The 16,798-nt window shown below is 40.7% G+C and overlaps 1 protein-coding gene across 1 annotated transcript; it reads right to left on the reverse strand.

Annotated features, from left to right (window-relative positions):
- Positions 1-1,572: 1,572 nt before the first annotated feature.
- mcm2 (minichromosome maintenance complex component 2) lies at positions 1,573-16,368 on the reverse strand. Its single transcript, XM_060909865.1, has 16 exons — positions 16,287-16,368; positions 13,387-13,571; positions 12,989-13,152; positions 12,515-12,787; positions 12,027-12,246; positions 11,386-11,593; positions 10,442-10,576; positions 10,026-10,217; positions 9,798-9,891; positions 9,107-9,357; positions 8,506-8,632; positions 7,164-7,276; positions 6,834-7,076; positions 6,529-6,711; positions 3,680-3,835; positions 1,573-1,994 (listed from the first exon to the last, which is right to left on the reverse strand). The coding sequence occupies exons 1-16, from the start codon at positions 16,290-16,292 to the stop codon at positions 1,884-1,886; spliced, it is 2,661 nt and encodes an 886-aa protein (XP_060765848.1). The 5' UTR covers positions 16,293-16,368; the 3' UTR covers positions 1,573-1,883.
- Between the last annotated feature and the right edge of the window lie 430 nt (positions 16,369-16,798).

A 16,798-nucleotide genomic window follows, 5' to 3' on the forward strand; every position in this document is an offset into this window, starting at 1 on the left:
TTTGAACCTTGGGTAATACTAAAGCCGTACACCAAATTTAATCAAAATCCGTTCATTACTTTTTGAGTTACATTGGGAACAAACAAATTGCATCATCTGCATACATACCTGGATTTGCTTCAAAATCTAATCAGCTGTTCCTTGGCTCACAGCCCACCTTTCCTCCAAATTTCATCAAATTCTGTTCACTACTTTGTAGGGAACAAACAAACGGAGTCAAAAACATAACCTCCTCCAACAAAGTTGGTGAAGGTACAAATTCCTAACTGCTACTGTGGATATTTTAAAAAGTCTACACACCCCTGTTAAAACTGCAGGTTTTTGTGAAGAATGTAGATCATGTTGGTCGGCACGGTGGTGTAGTGGTTAGCACTGTCGCTTCACAGCAAGAAGGTTCTGGATTCGAGCCCAGCGGCCAGCGAGGGCCTTTCTGTGTGGAGTTTGCATGTTCTCCCCGTGTCTGTGTGGGTTTCCTCCGGGTGCTCCAGTTTCCCCCACAGTCCAAAGACATGCAGGTTAGGCTAATTGGTGGCTCTAAAGTTGACTGTAGGTGTGAATGTGAGTGTGAATGGTTGTCTGTGTCTTTGTGTCAGCCCTGTGATGACCTGGCGACTTGTCCAGGGTGTACCCCGCCTTTCGCCCGTAGTCAGCTGGGATAGGCTCCAGCTTGCCTGCGACCCTGTAGAAGGATAAAGCGGCTAGAGATAATGAGAATGAGAATGAATGAACATGACAAAAGAAACATTGAGTGTTCGGTAAATGCAAAAAAAAAAGTAAAATTAGAAAATTAATTTTTTGACCATAATGTCCCAAATGAGTGACCAGTTTCTGAGACGGACCCTTATCCGTTTTTGCTGATCCCTGCGTGTGTGAATTGTCTCAATTAGAATCACAGTTGAGACATGTCCTGGATCATTTGCAATACCAACACTAAACCTGTAATTCTTTCAAAAACTTTGCATAAATGCATCATCAGTAACATTCATTATGCAGGCCATGTATATATTTAATTAAAATGTGCTTGGTTTTCTACAGGGGTTCCTTTTGTATTCCCCATGTACACCTACAGATTGTGACCTTTTGCAGCAACTAATCGGTCTTAAACTCCTCACTTTATGCGAAATCGGAGTTCGTCTACTTGCAGACTGAAGTCTGAATCCAAAATAACTTGGGAAAACACCGTCTGTAGTTCAGTGACTTTTTTTTTGCAGTTTGTCAGGTGACCGTGGACTACTCCTGCTATATTTTTTCAGCTGCACACAATCCCAGGCTTTCACACAATCTGGAGATCTCGATGGCCGTTAGTGAGCAGATTGTAATCCTTCAACAATGTGTGCGTGTGTTGATGTGCGTGCAAACTTGGGAACAGCATTTCCATCATACAGAAGCAGGTTGACTCTTCATGAAATGCACCAACACTTGAATTATCTAGATTTTTACCCAAACATGATCTCTTGTGAAAGCAAGAGCAAAATGTTCTAGCACAGGAATCTGCAAAAATTCAAGTGGTACACGCTAGGCTATAAATTTACATTCTGTAACAGCAAATCAGCACAATTTTCTCCAAGTTCATAATTTGAGGGTCAGTGAACATTTTATTTGACAGTTTATTTTAGAACATGGCACACATCTTTTCACAATATCCAGTTCTACACATCCAGAACATTTCTGCATTTGACAATAGGAAAAAAAAAATAATTTTCAAACCACCTGTCTTACAACAAGACAACGCAAACATGACCTCAATCAGTGTGGCACTTCTCTGAATGAAGAAATGACTCTGTCCATATCAGAACTCATCCGTTTCTACACGAAGTATTGACACAGGAACATATTTACACGTCCAGAAGATATTCAAATACAATCCATATGCAGCGCACAGCTTAGAACTGCTGCATAATCAGCTTCTTTTTTGCATCATGGGAGAACTTGTTGGAGACGAACAAGTCACTGTCATAAAACGCAGACAAGCTGTGGATGTTGATCTGTCGTGCCTATAAAGTAGAGCAGGGAAATTAATCACTTAAAGATAACTTCACATATTAGTGCAATATGAATAAAATGTACCTTAAACGATAATCAGCATAGGTACCAAATTTTCAGTGTACAAAAGTCTAAAGATAAATAAGAGTGCTTGGACAGCACAATATCCCCCACTGGCAACTTTAAGTGCTTAATACACCCTCATGAAATTGTCAAAGTACAAGTTTGGTAATCAAGGGCTGTAACTCTGGTAACTGAATTGAAGGAAATTGCAATACGCGTACTACTGACATACAACAATGCCTCCTGTCGAGTTTTGTGAAATTCTTCCACAAACAGAGTTGATTTCAGAATGCAAGTACCCTTCCCAGGACAGATGGATTGACATCGACATGACATAATCCCCCTTCGGGCCTTTCAGCCAGTAGGGGATAATAATCTTGTTAATCAAGGGCTGCAACTCTGGTAAAATGTGACTGAATTTAACAAAATTACAATATGCATACTACCGACATAATGCCTCTTGTCGAGATTAGTGAAATTCTTCCAAAAACTGTGAGAGGAGTTGATTTCAGAAGGTGAGTACCCTTTCCTAGGATGGACGGACGGACAGACATCGCCATGACACAATCCCCCTTCGGGCCTTTCAGCCAGCAGGGAATAATCTTGTTAATCAAGGGCCGTAACTCTGGTAAAATGTGACCTAATTTAACAAAATTACAATATGCATACTAACGACAAAGCCTCTTATCAAGTTTCGTGAAATTCTTCCAATAACTGTGAGAGGAGTTGATTTCAGAAGGTGAGTACCCTTTCCTGGGACGGATGGATGGACATTGCCATGACACAATCCCCCCTCGGGCCTTTCAGCCAGTAGGGGATCATAATCTTGTTAATCAAGGGCTGTAACTCTGGTAAAATGTGACCAAATTTAATGAAGTTACAATATGCATATTACCGACATATAACAATGCCTCGTCGAGTTTCGTGAAATTCTTCCAAAAACTGAGAGGAGTCGATTTCAGAAGGCGAGTACCCTTTCCTAGGATGGATGGGACGGACATCGCCATGACACAATCCCCCTTCAGGCCTTTCAACCAGCAGGGAATAATCTTGTTAATCAAGGGCCGTAACTCTGGTAAAATGTGACCGAATTTAACAAAATTGCAATATGCATACTAACGACATAAAGCCTCTTATTAAGTTTCGTGAAATTCTTCCAAAAACTGAGAGGAGTTGCTTTCAGAAGGTAAGTACCCTTTCCTAGGACGGATGGACATTGCCACGACACAATCCCCCTTTGGGGCTTTCGACCAACGGGGGATTAAAAATCCAACTCCTTGTTGACTTTGCAAAGCAAGTTTTCCATTGCTCAATACATTTAACCATAATACACTTCAGTGGTGCAATGCACTACTGTGAGAATTACAAGCTTCCAAATTACAAAGCCTGCTTTGACAAACAGTACTTGAATCTGTTACATGTAATACAAAGATCATACACCTCATCTTGCAACCAATACACTGGCCAATGATTGATTTGTTTGTCATTGACACAAAAGTCAATGTCCAATTATTCCCTTCTAGCATGTGAAGATTTCCAAAACATCACACCGTAACACTAACAGCCCCATATTATTCATTCATTCATTCAATACATGACCTATGGCAGGAAAACGCATCATCCAGTCAGCTACCTTGTCTACCAGGTCCTTCTCTGGGATCTCGATGACGTCCTGCTGCACTCCGTAGCGGTTGCGCTGGTAGGACACCTGCTCGGTCACCAGTTGTTTCAGGATAAACAGCAGGAGCTCGTTGTTGTCTCTCCTGAAAGCCAGGTAGCGTGCAAATGTCTGGTGGAGAACAGATACCAGTCAGTACAACCCAAAACAAATAAAAGGAAGGAAAGATTGCGATTTGGGTGGAGGAGGGAGGACAGTGGCATCAGTAAACTAATAACCTGGGCTTACGACAAGTATTGCTTTTTTTTTTTAAGAGTTAAAGAACTGAGTGACTAGGCACAAAGTCGATATTTTAATTATTCAGTCAGTGATCTAAAATGGCTACTGCTCTCTTTTGCAGTACACAAAAAGAATATTCAAGTACCTTAAAGCATTTTGGGCAACCTGTGGTTTATTTGTTGAACCTCTAATGCCAAGCTGCTTTTATCGACCATGCCAGCACTGAACAGGTGAAAAAGCCCACAGGCAATGTATTGATATGCATTTAAAACCAAGAGTGCTGACCTGACAAACATCAGCATACATATGCAAGTGCTTCTTCTCGGACATGTTTGCGGCTCAAGGTTACTCACAGCATCAAAAGTCACTTCTCATTAAAATCTAAGCTGAGGTTTTGTTCCCACCGGCAACTGAAGTCTGATTTTTTTTGGGGGGGGGGGATTTAAGCAGTTAGTTTAACCAGCAAACCAATGCACATGAAAGCAGACCATCTCTCTCCTCCCCCTTCTTTGCTGCTGCCTTTTATTAAGTCAAATTTGAGGCTTTTGATTAATTCCTCACTCTGCACTGAAACTTTTAGTCTTGCATTTTCTCTTATTCTATTTTAGCCCTTTTCGATTAATTGTATTTGAAATGCCCATTTGTGTTTCTCCCTCCATCCGTTCACCCCAATGCATGATGGTATAGTGACCACCGGTTGCACGCTACTTTTCATGATGCATTGTGGGATACTTTGCATTATACAGGGTGTAATAATTTTCACTATACTTTTGGACAGCACTACAAAATGGTGAACTCACTATATACAGTGGCGCTTGAAATTCTGTGAACCCTTTAGAATTTTCTATATTTCTGCATAAACATGACCTAAAACATCATCAGATTTTCACACAAGTCCTTAAAGTAGATAAAGAGAACCCAGTTAAACAAATGAGACAAAAATATTATACTTGGTCATTTATTTAAGGAAAATGATCCAATATTACATATCTGTGAGTGGCAAAAGTATGTGAACCTCTAGGATTAGCAGTTCATTTGAAGGTGAAATTAGAGTCAGGTGTTTTCAATCAATGGGATGACAATCAGGTGTGAGTGGGCACCCTGTTTTATTTAAAGAACATGTTTGTGGAAGTGTATCATGGCACGAACAAAGGAGATTTCTGAGGACCTCAGAAAAAGCGTTGTTGATGCTCATCAGGCTGGAAAAGGTTACAAAACCATCTTTAAAGAGTTTGGACTCCACCAATCCACAGTCAGACAGATTGTGTACAAATGGAGGAAATTCAAGTCCATTGTTACCCTCCCCAGGAGTGGTCGACCACCAAAGATTGCTCCAAGAGCAAGGCGTGTAATAGTCGGCAAGGTCACAAAGGACCCCAGGGTAACTTCTAAGCAACTGAAGGCCTCTCTCACATTGGCTAATGTTCATGAGTCCACCATCAGGAGAACACTGAACAACAATAGTGTGCATGGCAGGGTTGCAAGGAGAAAGCCACTGCTCTCTAAAAAGAACACTGCTGCTCATCTGCAGTTTGCTAAAGATCATGTGGACAAGCCAGAAGGCTATTGGAAAAATGTTTTGTGGACGGATGAGACCAAAATAGAACTTTTTACTTTAAACGAGAAGCGTTATGTTTGGAGAAAGGAAAACACTGCATTCCAGCATAAGAACCTTATCCCATCTGTGAAACATGGTGGTGGTAGTATCATGGTTTAGGCCTGTTTTGCTGCATCTGGGCCAGGACGTCTTGCCATCATTGATGGAACAACGAATTCTGAATTATACCAGCAAGTTCTAAAGGAAAATGTCAGGACATCTGTCCATGAACTGAATCTCAAGAGAAGGTGGGTCATGCAGCAAGACAACGACCCTAAGCACATAAGTCATTCTACCAAAGAATGGTGAAAGAAGAATAAAGTTAATGTTTTGGAATGGCCAAGTCAGAGTCCTGACCTTAATCCAATCGAAATGTTGTGGAAGGACCTGAAGCGAGCAGTTCATGTGAGAAAACCCACCAACATCCCAGAGTTGAAGCTGTTCTGTATGGAGGAATGGGCTAAAATTCCTCCAAGCCAGTGTGCAGGACTGATCAAGTTACCGGAAACGTTTAGCTGCAGTTATTGCTGCACAAGGGGCTCACACCAGATACTGAAAGCAAAGGTTCACATACTTTTGCCACTCACAGATATGAAATACTGAATCATTTTCCTCAATAAATAAATTACCAAGTATAATATTTTTGTCTCATTTGTTTAACTGGGTTCTCTATCTACTTTTAGGATTTGTGTGAAAATCTGATGTTTTAGGTCATAATTATGCAGAAATATAGAAAATTCTAAAGGCTTCACAAACTTTCAAGCACCACTGTAGTCCACTATATAGGGAGTGATTTTAGACACAGGCACTGCATTAGTTGAATGCTAACTACAGCATACACAACCTGAAGCATTACTGCTGCAAATGCAAATACAGTCCATAAAACAAAGTCTTGATTTGGGTTTATAGTTTAAAAAAAAATAAAAAAAAATTTATAAAACAGACAGACATCAGCTAAGACAAGTGCTAACTGAAGAAATCTGTGCACCTTTCTCATGCTCCTCATCACGCTGAACTTCTGTGTGTCAATAAAGCTCTCCAGCATGACACGTATAGCCATGTTGACATCATCTTCCTGTACGTAGTCACGGAGGTGCATACGTGCATGAGCCTCTGCCATCCGGATCATCGATTCAATGTGACGCACTGTAATCGGGATGCTGCCCGTAGCCTATCAAGGAGAAGGACAAAACTCTATGAACCACAGCAGATCAAAGGTCACAGTTCTACTGTTAACGCCACAGATCGGTCATTTTGAACAGAATCCCAGCAGAACAAAATCATTCCTCTAACCATGGATTCCTTGCGAAGGTCGCTGTAGATGCGCGCCACCTTGTCCTGGTCCATCTGGTTCAGTTTGGGGTGCACGCGCTCCTTGGCATAGATGATGTACTTCCTGAGCAGCTCCTGAGGAATAGGCGGCACATCCGAGGAGTTGGGCAGCACCATTTCCTCCAGGCTGGCCACCCCTCCTTCCTTATTGCTGGGGTGATGCTTAATATGGCTGCTCACTACGAAGCGTGCAAGCATCTCGTCCTTTAGAGAAAAAAGGATTGGGGGCTACATTAGGAACAATATTCCAGGGGCTACAGTAGGAACAAAAACTTGTATTGACTGCCTCACCTGCACAGGATCCACTGTGTCTCTTACGACACACAAGATGTCAAAACGAGATACGATGGGCTCCGTCAGGTCCACGTTCTCAGAAAACGTGAGTGATGGGTCGTATCGGCCACCTTAAAGGAAAAGAGAACATAAACAGGGCTTACGTATAGCATGATGGAGATAAAACACACACACACACACAAACTAAAGAAAAAAAATAAATAAATAAAAAATTAAGAGACCAGACATCACTGACAGGATTGTTTATATGAAAAATGGCGTGCATTTTTAATTTCTCATATTAAAATGCATATCATGGGTAAATTCAGGAGCAAGATCAATGAAATTCTCCTATTTTATATTAAACTTTGGTCAAATATCTGTAACATTCTGCATTCTCTGCAATTTTTTTTTTTTTTTACCTTGCACAATACCAGAAAAATTCAGTTGAAATCGAGCCATTTGAGGCGAATTGGTCCGCCTCTGAAAAAACTTGGCATTTGAATTTCCCGGCAAACATTGATTTTCGTGACGTCATCTGCGTGACACCTCCTTCTGAATCCTACATCAGCGCTGGTTTGTTTATGAGAAAACGACCTGGTGGTTTTCTGCAAATTTCTTCAACGTTATCACGTAATTATTAAAATGGTTAACAGATGTACCGTAGGAGGGTGTAGCAACACCAATCTTGATGGGATTAGTACTCATCGTTTTCCAAAAGACCGGACAATGAGAGAGAAATGGGAGCGCTTGGTCTACACAGGCTGTGCACTGAAACCGTGCAAAGCTCGCGCAGCCTGCTGGCGCTTCCGCAGGTGATGTCACAAATCTGGCTCCAGACTCCCTTGGGATTTTTCCAGACGTGCTTTATTATTTTCTGCTGTATACAGATGGCCTTGTGCAAAATTACCCTTCTGGATGAGTGTGTAAAGGGACATACTTTCTCATATATATATATATATATAAATAAATGAAGTTGGTCCAGAATATGCACTTTAAACTACAGCCAATGTCAGAAGTTTAGCTTGGCTTACAAACTTCTGCGCAAATGATATAAACGAATTGCCCTCGATCTGGCACAAATACTTTATCTAAATGGTTTTACATGCAATGGTATTATTAGAACAGACAATGGTTCAATAATTTTCCCCACAGGCTTTCCAGTGTTGTTTATTTTCCACTTACCTGAAAGAATTAAAAAAAAAAAAGTTTTGTTTGTTCTCCCCAGGCTTTCAGCAGCTCAATCTAAAATGCACATACTTTTAATTTTTTGAAAGCCTGGAAGATGTCCTAACTATAGGAGATAAAGTTTAACCGGATTAGTGAGAACCCTCACTTCTTGTATAAAACTGGTACGTACCGATTGGGTTAGCAGCAGCGATTACAGTGCAGCGGGCCTGCAGGGATGTGACAATGCCAGCTTTGGAGATCGAGATACTCTGCTGCTCCATCGCTTCATGGATACTAGTGCGATCTTGATCATTCATCTGTGTAACAAGCAAACAGTGCAGTGAGAAAATTATACTTTGATAAAATGACAGCAGAAAGATCATGGCCTACTCACTGAAAAACTTTATTAAAAAAAAAACACCACCACAACCAACCACACTCCCACTGGGGTTAAACATGTTATAAGCATCCTCTCTTAGTGAGGATGAATATCTCAAACATAAAGCATGACAGTTCTATCACCGTAAATTGATCGACCACAATCCATTTCAACCCGGCAAGTTTTTGAGCTCTGTATATTATAAATCCCCTCATCTTTATGAAACCAGAAGACTGAGGGTGCATGTTTCATCAGTGCCAATTACAACATCGCAGAAATCCTAACCAACGCTTACTCCTAACAGTACTCCTCTTAAGACTATTTAGAAAAAAAAAAAAAAGACTGCCTGAACTTTTCAATACAATACAGAAATCAAGACTCCTACAGAAAAAGGTCCACTTAAGGGTCTCACCTTATCGAACTCATCAATAAGACAGACTCCTCGATCTGCCAGGACCAGAGCCCCAGCTTCTAATGTCCACTCACGGGTGACTGGGTGTCTCTGAACGTAGGCTGTGAGACCAACAGCCGAGGCACCCTGTCCCGTCGTGAACACCGCCCGGCTCGCAACCTTCTCCACGTACTTCAGGAATTGGGACTTGGCTGTGCCAGGATCTCCACACATCAGTACATTGATGTCGCCACGTACTTTATGCTTCCCTCCTGTAGACGAAAGCAATTTAAGTGGAAAGATGAAAAAAAGGAAAGAAAAAAAACAAACAAACAAACTTACAACACTGTAGTAATCCATATATTATCAAGAGCTGCTCAACTAAGTAAAGAGAAATAATCTTATTACTTTAAGAAAAAAAAATTATTGAACGTGTCCAGACTTTTGCCTGGTATTGTATATATAAACTGGAACCCTACATGTAGGCCTCGGTTTTGCACAGTAGAAAATTATATACTGACATGCTTGAAGGCGCACCAGCAAAATTTTACGTAAGCATCCGTTATAAAACACACTCATTTCCCTACAAAAGGACCTCTCGGCATATGATAAAATCTGTTTGGGTGACAGAACTTCTGAATAATGTGAGCTAAATTAGGTCTGGTATCTGAAATCCAAAAAAAAAAAAAAAAAACCGCGATAACTAACTCACCTGGATTCTTCGACTCGCCACCAAACAGCGCAAGAGCCAGACCTCTCTTGATATCTTCGTGGCCATAGATGGAGGGTCCAATGCTGGCAAATATCTGTAGAAATAAAAATAACCCAGTTAAGAGCAGGACCGAAGAACCTTCACTGACCTGATCCATTATCCAGTGCAGAAAACAAAGCAGACCAGTCAGGCTAGCATGACATTTTAATTCATATTCTGTGTGCTCACCCTCTCTCCGATGCGCTCGTCCTTTGACAGGGCCACAATGGCCTTCACGTCCTCATCTGTGAGCTCGGTCACGGCCACCCGCTCATCTTTCCGCACTATGTGATTGGCCAGGATGACAGTGGCAAAAACAGGAAAGCCGTTGGCCATGTTTAGCGAGCCATCATAGTTGTTATGGTAGATGCCCGTTAGTTCCTAACAAACAAATCCCAACAAATTCACATCTTGACATTTTCAAAATATTCTTTCCATATTATATTCTAGAGCTGGATATATCACTTTTTTTTTTTTAAAACATGCCGGTTACCAAGGAAATGCTCAACCTCACTGGAGGTTCCTATAGTACTTTCACTATAGAGACACTTCAATGCAATACTACTCATTTCAAACAAAATCACCACAAAGACTGCTGGACTCACAATTTCATCTCCAGGCTTGCAGCTGTCAACCAGGTCAGCCAAAAGGATAGCGTCCTTGGACCGGGGCAGACGGCCAGCCGCTACTTTGCCAGGACTCTCCTGGATGGTGATGCGCTGGTAGTTCTGATATACCGTCTGTGGAAAGAATGCTCACTTAACCCAGTGCTTGAATATCCTACATATATGGTGACTCGAATTCAGTTGGGAATGATCGACTCCAACTCCACAAAAATTTACAGCAAGGACACTCATCATTTAAAACCTTAAAGTGCACATCCTGGATCAATTTCGTTTTGTTTTTTTTTATATGAAAGTATGTCCCTTTACACACTCATCCAGAAGGGTAATTTTGCACAAGGCCATCTGTCTACAGCAGAAAAAAATAAAACAAGACGCATCTGGAAAAATCCCAAGGGAGTCTGGAGCCAGATTCGTGACGTCACCTGCGGAAGCGCCAGCAGGCTGCGTGAGCTTTGCACGGTTTCAGTGCGCAGCCTGTGTAGACCAAGCGCTCCCATTTTCTCTCTCATTGTCCGGTCTTTTGGGAAACGATGAGTACTAATCCCATCAAGATTGGTGTTGCTACACCCTCCTACGGTACATCTGTTAACCATTTTAATAATTACGTGATAACGTTGAAGAAATTTGCAGAAAACCACCAGGTCGTTTTCTCATAAACAAACCAGCACTGACGTAGGATTCAGAAGGAGGCGTCCCGCAAGCAACGTCACGAAAATCAATGTTTACCGGGAAATCCAAATGCCAAGTTTTTTTTCAGAGGCAGACCAATTTGCCTCAAATTCAACTGAATTTTTCTGGTATTGCGCAAGGTAAAAAAATTACGTAAAATGTGACAGATATTTGACCAAAGTTTAATATAAAATAGAAGAATTACATTGATATTGCTCCTGAATTTACCCGTGATCTGCAGTTTAAGTACATACCTGCTCCATATTGATTTCAAACGGCCCAAGAGACTGACATTCTGGACAGGAGCCTGGCTTCACTTCCTGGTTCTGTGATTGGAAAAAGGGGCCCAGGATGAAATTACACTTGTTACAATTGTATTTGACCATGCCGAGCTGGGGCAGCACTCCTGTACAGCTGGTTACCACTCCACTGGTGCGGATCAACTGGTTCAGATGCAGCTGCCTACAAACAAAACAGAGAAAAGAAAAAGAAAAAAAGTTATCCAACTTGTATATCATGTCATATTAAAGGACAAAGCTTTAAAAAGGTGTTTGAACTTAGACCATGCCTCTACTTTTTTTTTGTCCAGTCTTTTAGATTACAGAATTCATAAAACAGAGAAAAAGATCATGCAACCTCCTACACTTTTCCCCTCGTTATGAAATGACTCAATGAATATTCAAATTAGAAAGGATCCAACCCTAGAACACATCTGCATAACAACAACTCAGATTTTCTGCTGTAAATCTCACCTTCCTCAGAGAATTTGGCCACAAAAACAGTTTTGACCAGTCTGTACACTCAAATGACCCCCCCCCCCAAAAAAAAGGTTTTACACCATTTAGGATGACTTTGAGAGACACACAGCTACTATTGTACTTGTATGAATCTGTACCTGAGTGAACGCAGCTCCTCCACGAGAGGCAGGTTGCCAATACGCACATGGATCTCATGGGCTATACGATCATATTTGGGGTACATGGCCAGCACCACCTCTTTCGCAGCTTCATCAAAGATCTTCAGCATCTCAGCAGGTGCCTCAGGGAGAAAATAAGCCAGTACGTGCTCTCTGGAGGCCAACTCTTCATAGTTCACCAACAAGCTCTCTTTGTTTTCTAGAAGTAAACAAACAAAAAAAAATTTAAAAACGGTACATAAACGAAACAGCTTAATTTCACCCAAGAACCCCAACACCCAATTTCCTAAAAATTAAACTACACTGCTCATCTTTCAAAGACAATACACGGCGTGTTAAATTGTCATATGGTTGACTTAAAGGTTATCACAACAGCTACCACCAAGGGAGGGTGAGAGCTTCCTGTTCAACCTTGTGATAAACAAAACCTTAACTGCCATCATCTGACAAAACCCACAATAATTTACCTTTGCACATGTCGCTGATCCTCTCCTTGAATACGTTGTGGCCATGCTCATCCACATGTGTGCGCAGAAAGTTCTTGAAGCGGTGGTAGATCTCCAAGCGTGGTGCAGCCATGGATACCCACTCCCGCACTGAGTGACCCTTCATATCCTCCAGGTTCTCAATACTCTCAATCATCTCCTCATCCTCACCTTCAGCACCAGCTCCTTCTGCGGCACGCTCCGCCAGGCGCCGTCGCCTCTTCGATGGCCGTTCATCATCCTCATCTTCGCTGTCTGAATGAAGAAAATATAAACGTTTACAATGAGATCATATGCATGTTGTGCTGAGGACATAAGTCTCAAGTATAAACCGACCAAACAGCACTTGCATTCGTACATAGAGATGACGCACTGTACTAGGAATAAAGTGTGTGCGCTACATATTACAAAAACCACTTACATACACACCATATCTATGCCAGACACACAACTTACCATAGAGCAGTCCCCTTGGCATACGGCCCACGCCCATTCTTCTGTCCCTCTCATTCATGGCTGCCTCGGCACGAGCACGAGCTCCAGGAGACAGTTCACTCAGATCTTCATCATCCAGACCTTCAGCCTCATAGCGATCCAGCTCAGCAATAGGACGGTAGTCCCTGCAGATAATAAGTGTCAAAATGTCCATTTATAGTCTTGTTAGCACAATTTCTAAGAAATGCCAAAAAAAAAAAAAAATCTAATGCAGTACATTGCATAATAGGAATACGCTATAGATAATATAACACGTATAGATATATAGCAACATGAAATGATAACGACAATAATTGTTTTTTCCCACGTGTGTGCAGTAAACACCAAATCACGCATGCCAAAGCAAAAACATTTGTTACCCCTCCATCTGGTTCCCGAACAGCTCCTCTCCATCTTCCTCCTCATCTTCAGGCCCATTATCCCCCAACAGTCCCTCAGACTCGTCTTCGAAAGGGGGCAGGTCTCGGCCTGGGCTGGAGGTCAAATCGCCACGCCGTGAGCCACGACTCGGGCTTGTGGCCATGTTGAGAGACTCTGAGGAATCCTGGGGGAAGGAAACAGAAAAGGATGCCAAAGTACATCACTTCAAGCAGCTCAGCTTTATGAGAAACTTCACTAATGTCTATAGTCAATTAGATCAGGGTCCTCAAACCTTCTGCGGCCAGGGACCCCTTTAGCTGTAAAATAAATCCTCCAGACCCCCTGGTGTATTTTATGAATAATACTCAAATGCATGCAATAATACATTGTCCACTTATCAGAAATGTAGACCTTTTTCTTTAACTCTCCATCAACAGAATGCATGGGATCCAAATCGACTTTATTAATGTTTGTTTTTAAACCTCATCCACTTTCAGGGACTTAGTCCATAGTCAGCTGGGATAGGCTCCAGCTTACCTGCGACCCTGTAGAACAGGATAAGCAGCTACAGATAATGGATGGATGGATAAATCCTTGTTTTCATAATGGGACTGTTCTGATATTCATGTTTAACACAACATTCTGTTGTGATTTTACTGTACTGAGACATGTTGACATGAAAGCTTGTTATTTAGCATCATGATAAAGAACAGAGGATTCACTTTACTGAATCGATTCCTTAGGGCGAACACGTTTAAAGGAATCAAGTAGTGCAAATTATGATTCAGTAATGAAGTGAGGCATACAGACATCTTATGTAATGTTAGGGTAGATTTTTTAACCCAATACAGTAACACACAAGGTGTCTAAACAAGAATGTCTGCGTGAAAGCGGGGACAAATAAACTGCAGCATCATGCAAACAATAATAATTCACTTCAGAGTCGATTCCTTCGAACGAACACGTTTAAATGAATCAAAGACAGCAAGGCATAAAATATGTGGCGTATAGAGATTTGCTGTAAAGTTAGACTAAATTTTTACTCTAACAGATTAATATACAAGATGTCTGAATACGTCTCTGACAGTTGGTAGAAATAAGATTTAGCATAATACAAACAATAACGATTCACTTCTGAATCAATTCCTTAGAATGAACACGTTTAAGGAATCGAACAGGGTGAGTTATTCAGTAATGGTGTGTTAGACTCGATTTTTACCCCAGTACATTAATCCACAAGGGATCCAATTATGCAGGTCTCTGAAAGCTGGGACAAATAAAATGCAGCATCATGCAAACAATAACGATTCACTTCTGAATCGATTCCTTAGAATGAACACGTTTAAACGAATCAAAGACAGCGAGTCATAGAATAATGTGTTGCGTATCGAGATTTAATGTAAAGTTACTCAATTTTTACCCCAATAGATTAATACACAAAGTGCCTGAATACACGTCTCTGAAAGTTGGTAGAAATAAAATTTTGCAACGTGCAAATAATGGCGATTCACTTCTGAATCGATTCCTCAGAAGGAACACCATTAAACGAATCAAAGACAGCGAGTCATATAATAATAGTGTGGCGTATAGAGATTTGATATAAAGTTAGGCTCAATTTTATCCCAATAGATTAATGCACAAAGTGAATACACGTCTCTGAACGTTGGTAGAAATAAAATGCAGCATCATGCAAACAATAACGATTCACTTCAGAATCGATTCCTTAGAATGAACACGTTTAAATGAATCGAACAGAGTGAGTGTGTTAAGACTCGATTTTTACCCCAGTACATTAATCCACAAGGGATCTAATTATGCAGGTCTCTGAAAGCTGGGACAAATAAAATGCAGCATCATGCAAACAATAACGATTCACTTCTGAATCGACTCCTTAGAATGAACACGTTTAAACGAAACAAAGACAGCGAGTCGTACAATAATATGTGTCGTATAGAGATTTAATGTAAAGTTAGACTCAATTTTTACCCCAATAGAGTAATACACAAAGTGAATACACGTCTCTGAAAGTTGGTAGAAATAAAATGCAGCACCATGCAAACAATAACGATTCACTTCTAAATCGATTCCTTATAACGAACACGTTTAAGTAATCGAATGGGGTTAGTTAGTCAGAAATGCTGCGTGTTAGACTCGATTTTTACACAAGGGATCTAATTACGCAGGTCTCTGAAAGCTGGGACAAATAAAATGCAGCATCATGCAAACAATAACGATTCATTTCTGAATCAATTCCTTAGAACGAACACCGTTTAAGGAACCGAGCAGTGCGAGTTATGATTCAGTAATGAAGCATGGCATACAGAAGTTTTATTGGACACATTTTTAACGCAATACAAAAACACACTCCACAAAGTGTGCAGATATATTATTATGGATAATATAAAACTACATTAGCTTAACAATAAATCAAGGCCATGTCGAACTACACATCCGGATTAATACTACCAGTATATAAGACCAATATAGAGTCAGCTTTCTACAGTCGTGCAATTAGAAGTTAGATTTAGGTAAGAAGGTCAGCTTAGTTATGCTAGTTAGCATGCCTCACAAAATCCTAACAAAGGCATCGATTCTCACTGCTTCCCAAACACCAACAAACACCTCCACATGAGAAACACACGGAAACTGAATACATTTTAAATAAAGCGTTTTATTACTCAAAATATGTAAATGTTTCTCTCTCTCTCTCTCTCTCTCTCCAGTTCAACACAAAGCATCACCTTCACAACATGAGGAAAGCAGGCCACACACTTCAACACCGAAACTAGCTGAAAATATCTCAAATAACACTTTCTCTACCCTTACAGGCGTCTCCAGTTCTGCCTAATTTTATATTATTTAGTCAATATACACACTCATGCCAATAATTTTCACTCACCGCCATTTACACCGCGTGCTGCTCAACTCTTCACTTCAGTGTGTTGTTTTTTTTTTCCCCCCTCAGTGAGGCAAAGTTTTCGCGCGAAAAAGCCACGTGACCAAAAAGCCCGCGAAAACTCATGAATATGGAAGAAGTGCGAGCTTGTCTGGTTGCTGATTGGTCCGCGTGCTTATGACGTCGCGAGCTCACTTGATAATCGCGTTTCAGCCGCCATGATAATGGCCTCATCATAATGACTTAATATCTCTTATAACAAAATCATTTTATCATAATAATGACTTAATATCTCTTATAACAAAATCATTTTATCATAATAATGGCTTAATATCTCTTATAACAAAATCATTTTCTCATAATAATGGCTTAGTATCTAATAATTATGACTTGTTATCTCATAGTAATGAAGTATTAGAAAGTTTTTATAATAATGACTTTTTATCCCATAATAATGAGATATTAAGCCAGAATTTTCAAAATGTTCCCAAACAGCAAGTCATCATTAAGCAGAG

Source organism: Neoarius graeffei, chromosome 26 (assembly GCF_027579695.1).
Source record: "Neoarius graeffei isolate fNeoGra1 chromosome 26, fNeoGra1.pri, whole genome shotgun sequence".
Lineage (NCBI taxonomy): Eukaryota > Metazoa > Chordata > Actinopteri > Siluriformes > Ariidae > Neoarius > Neoarius graeffei.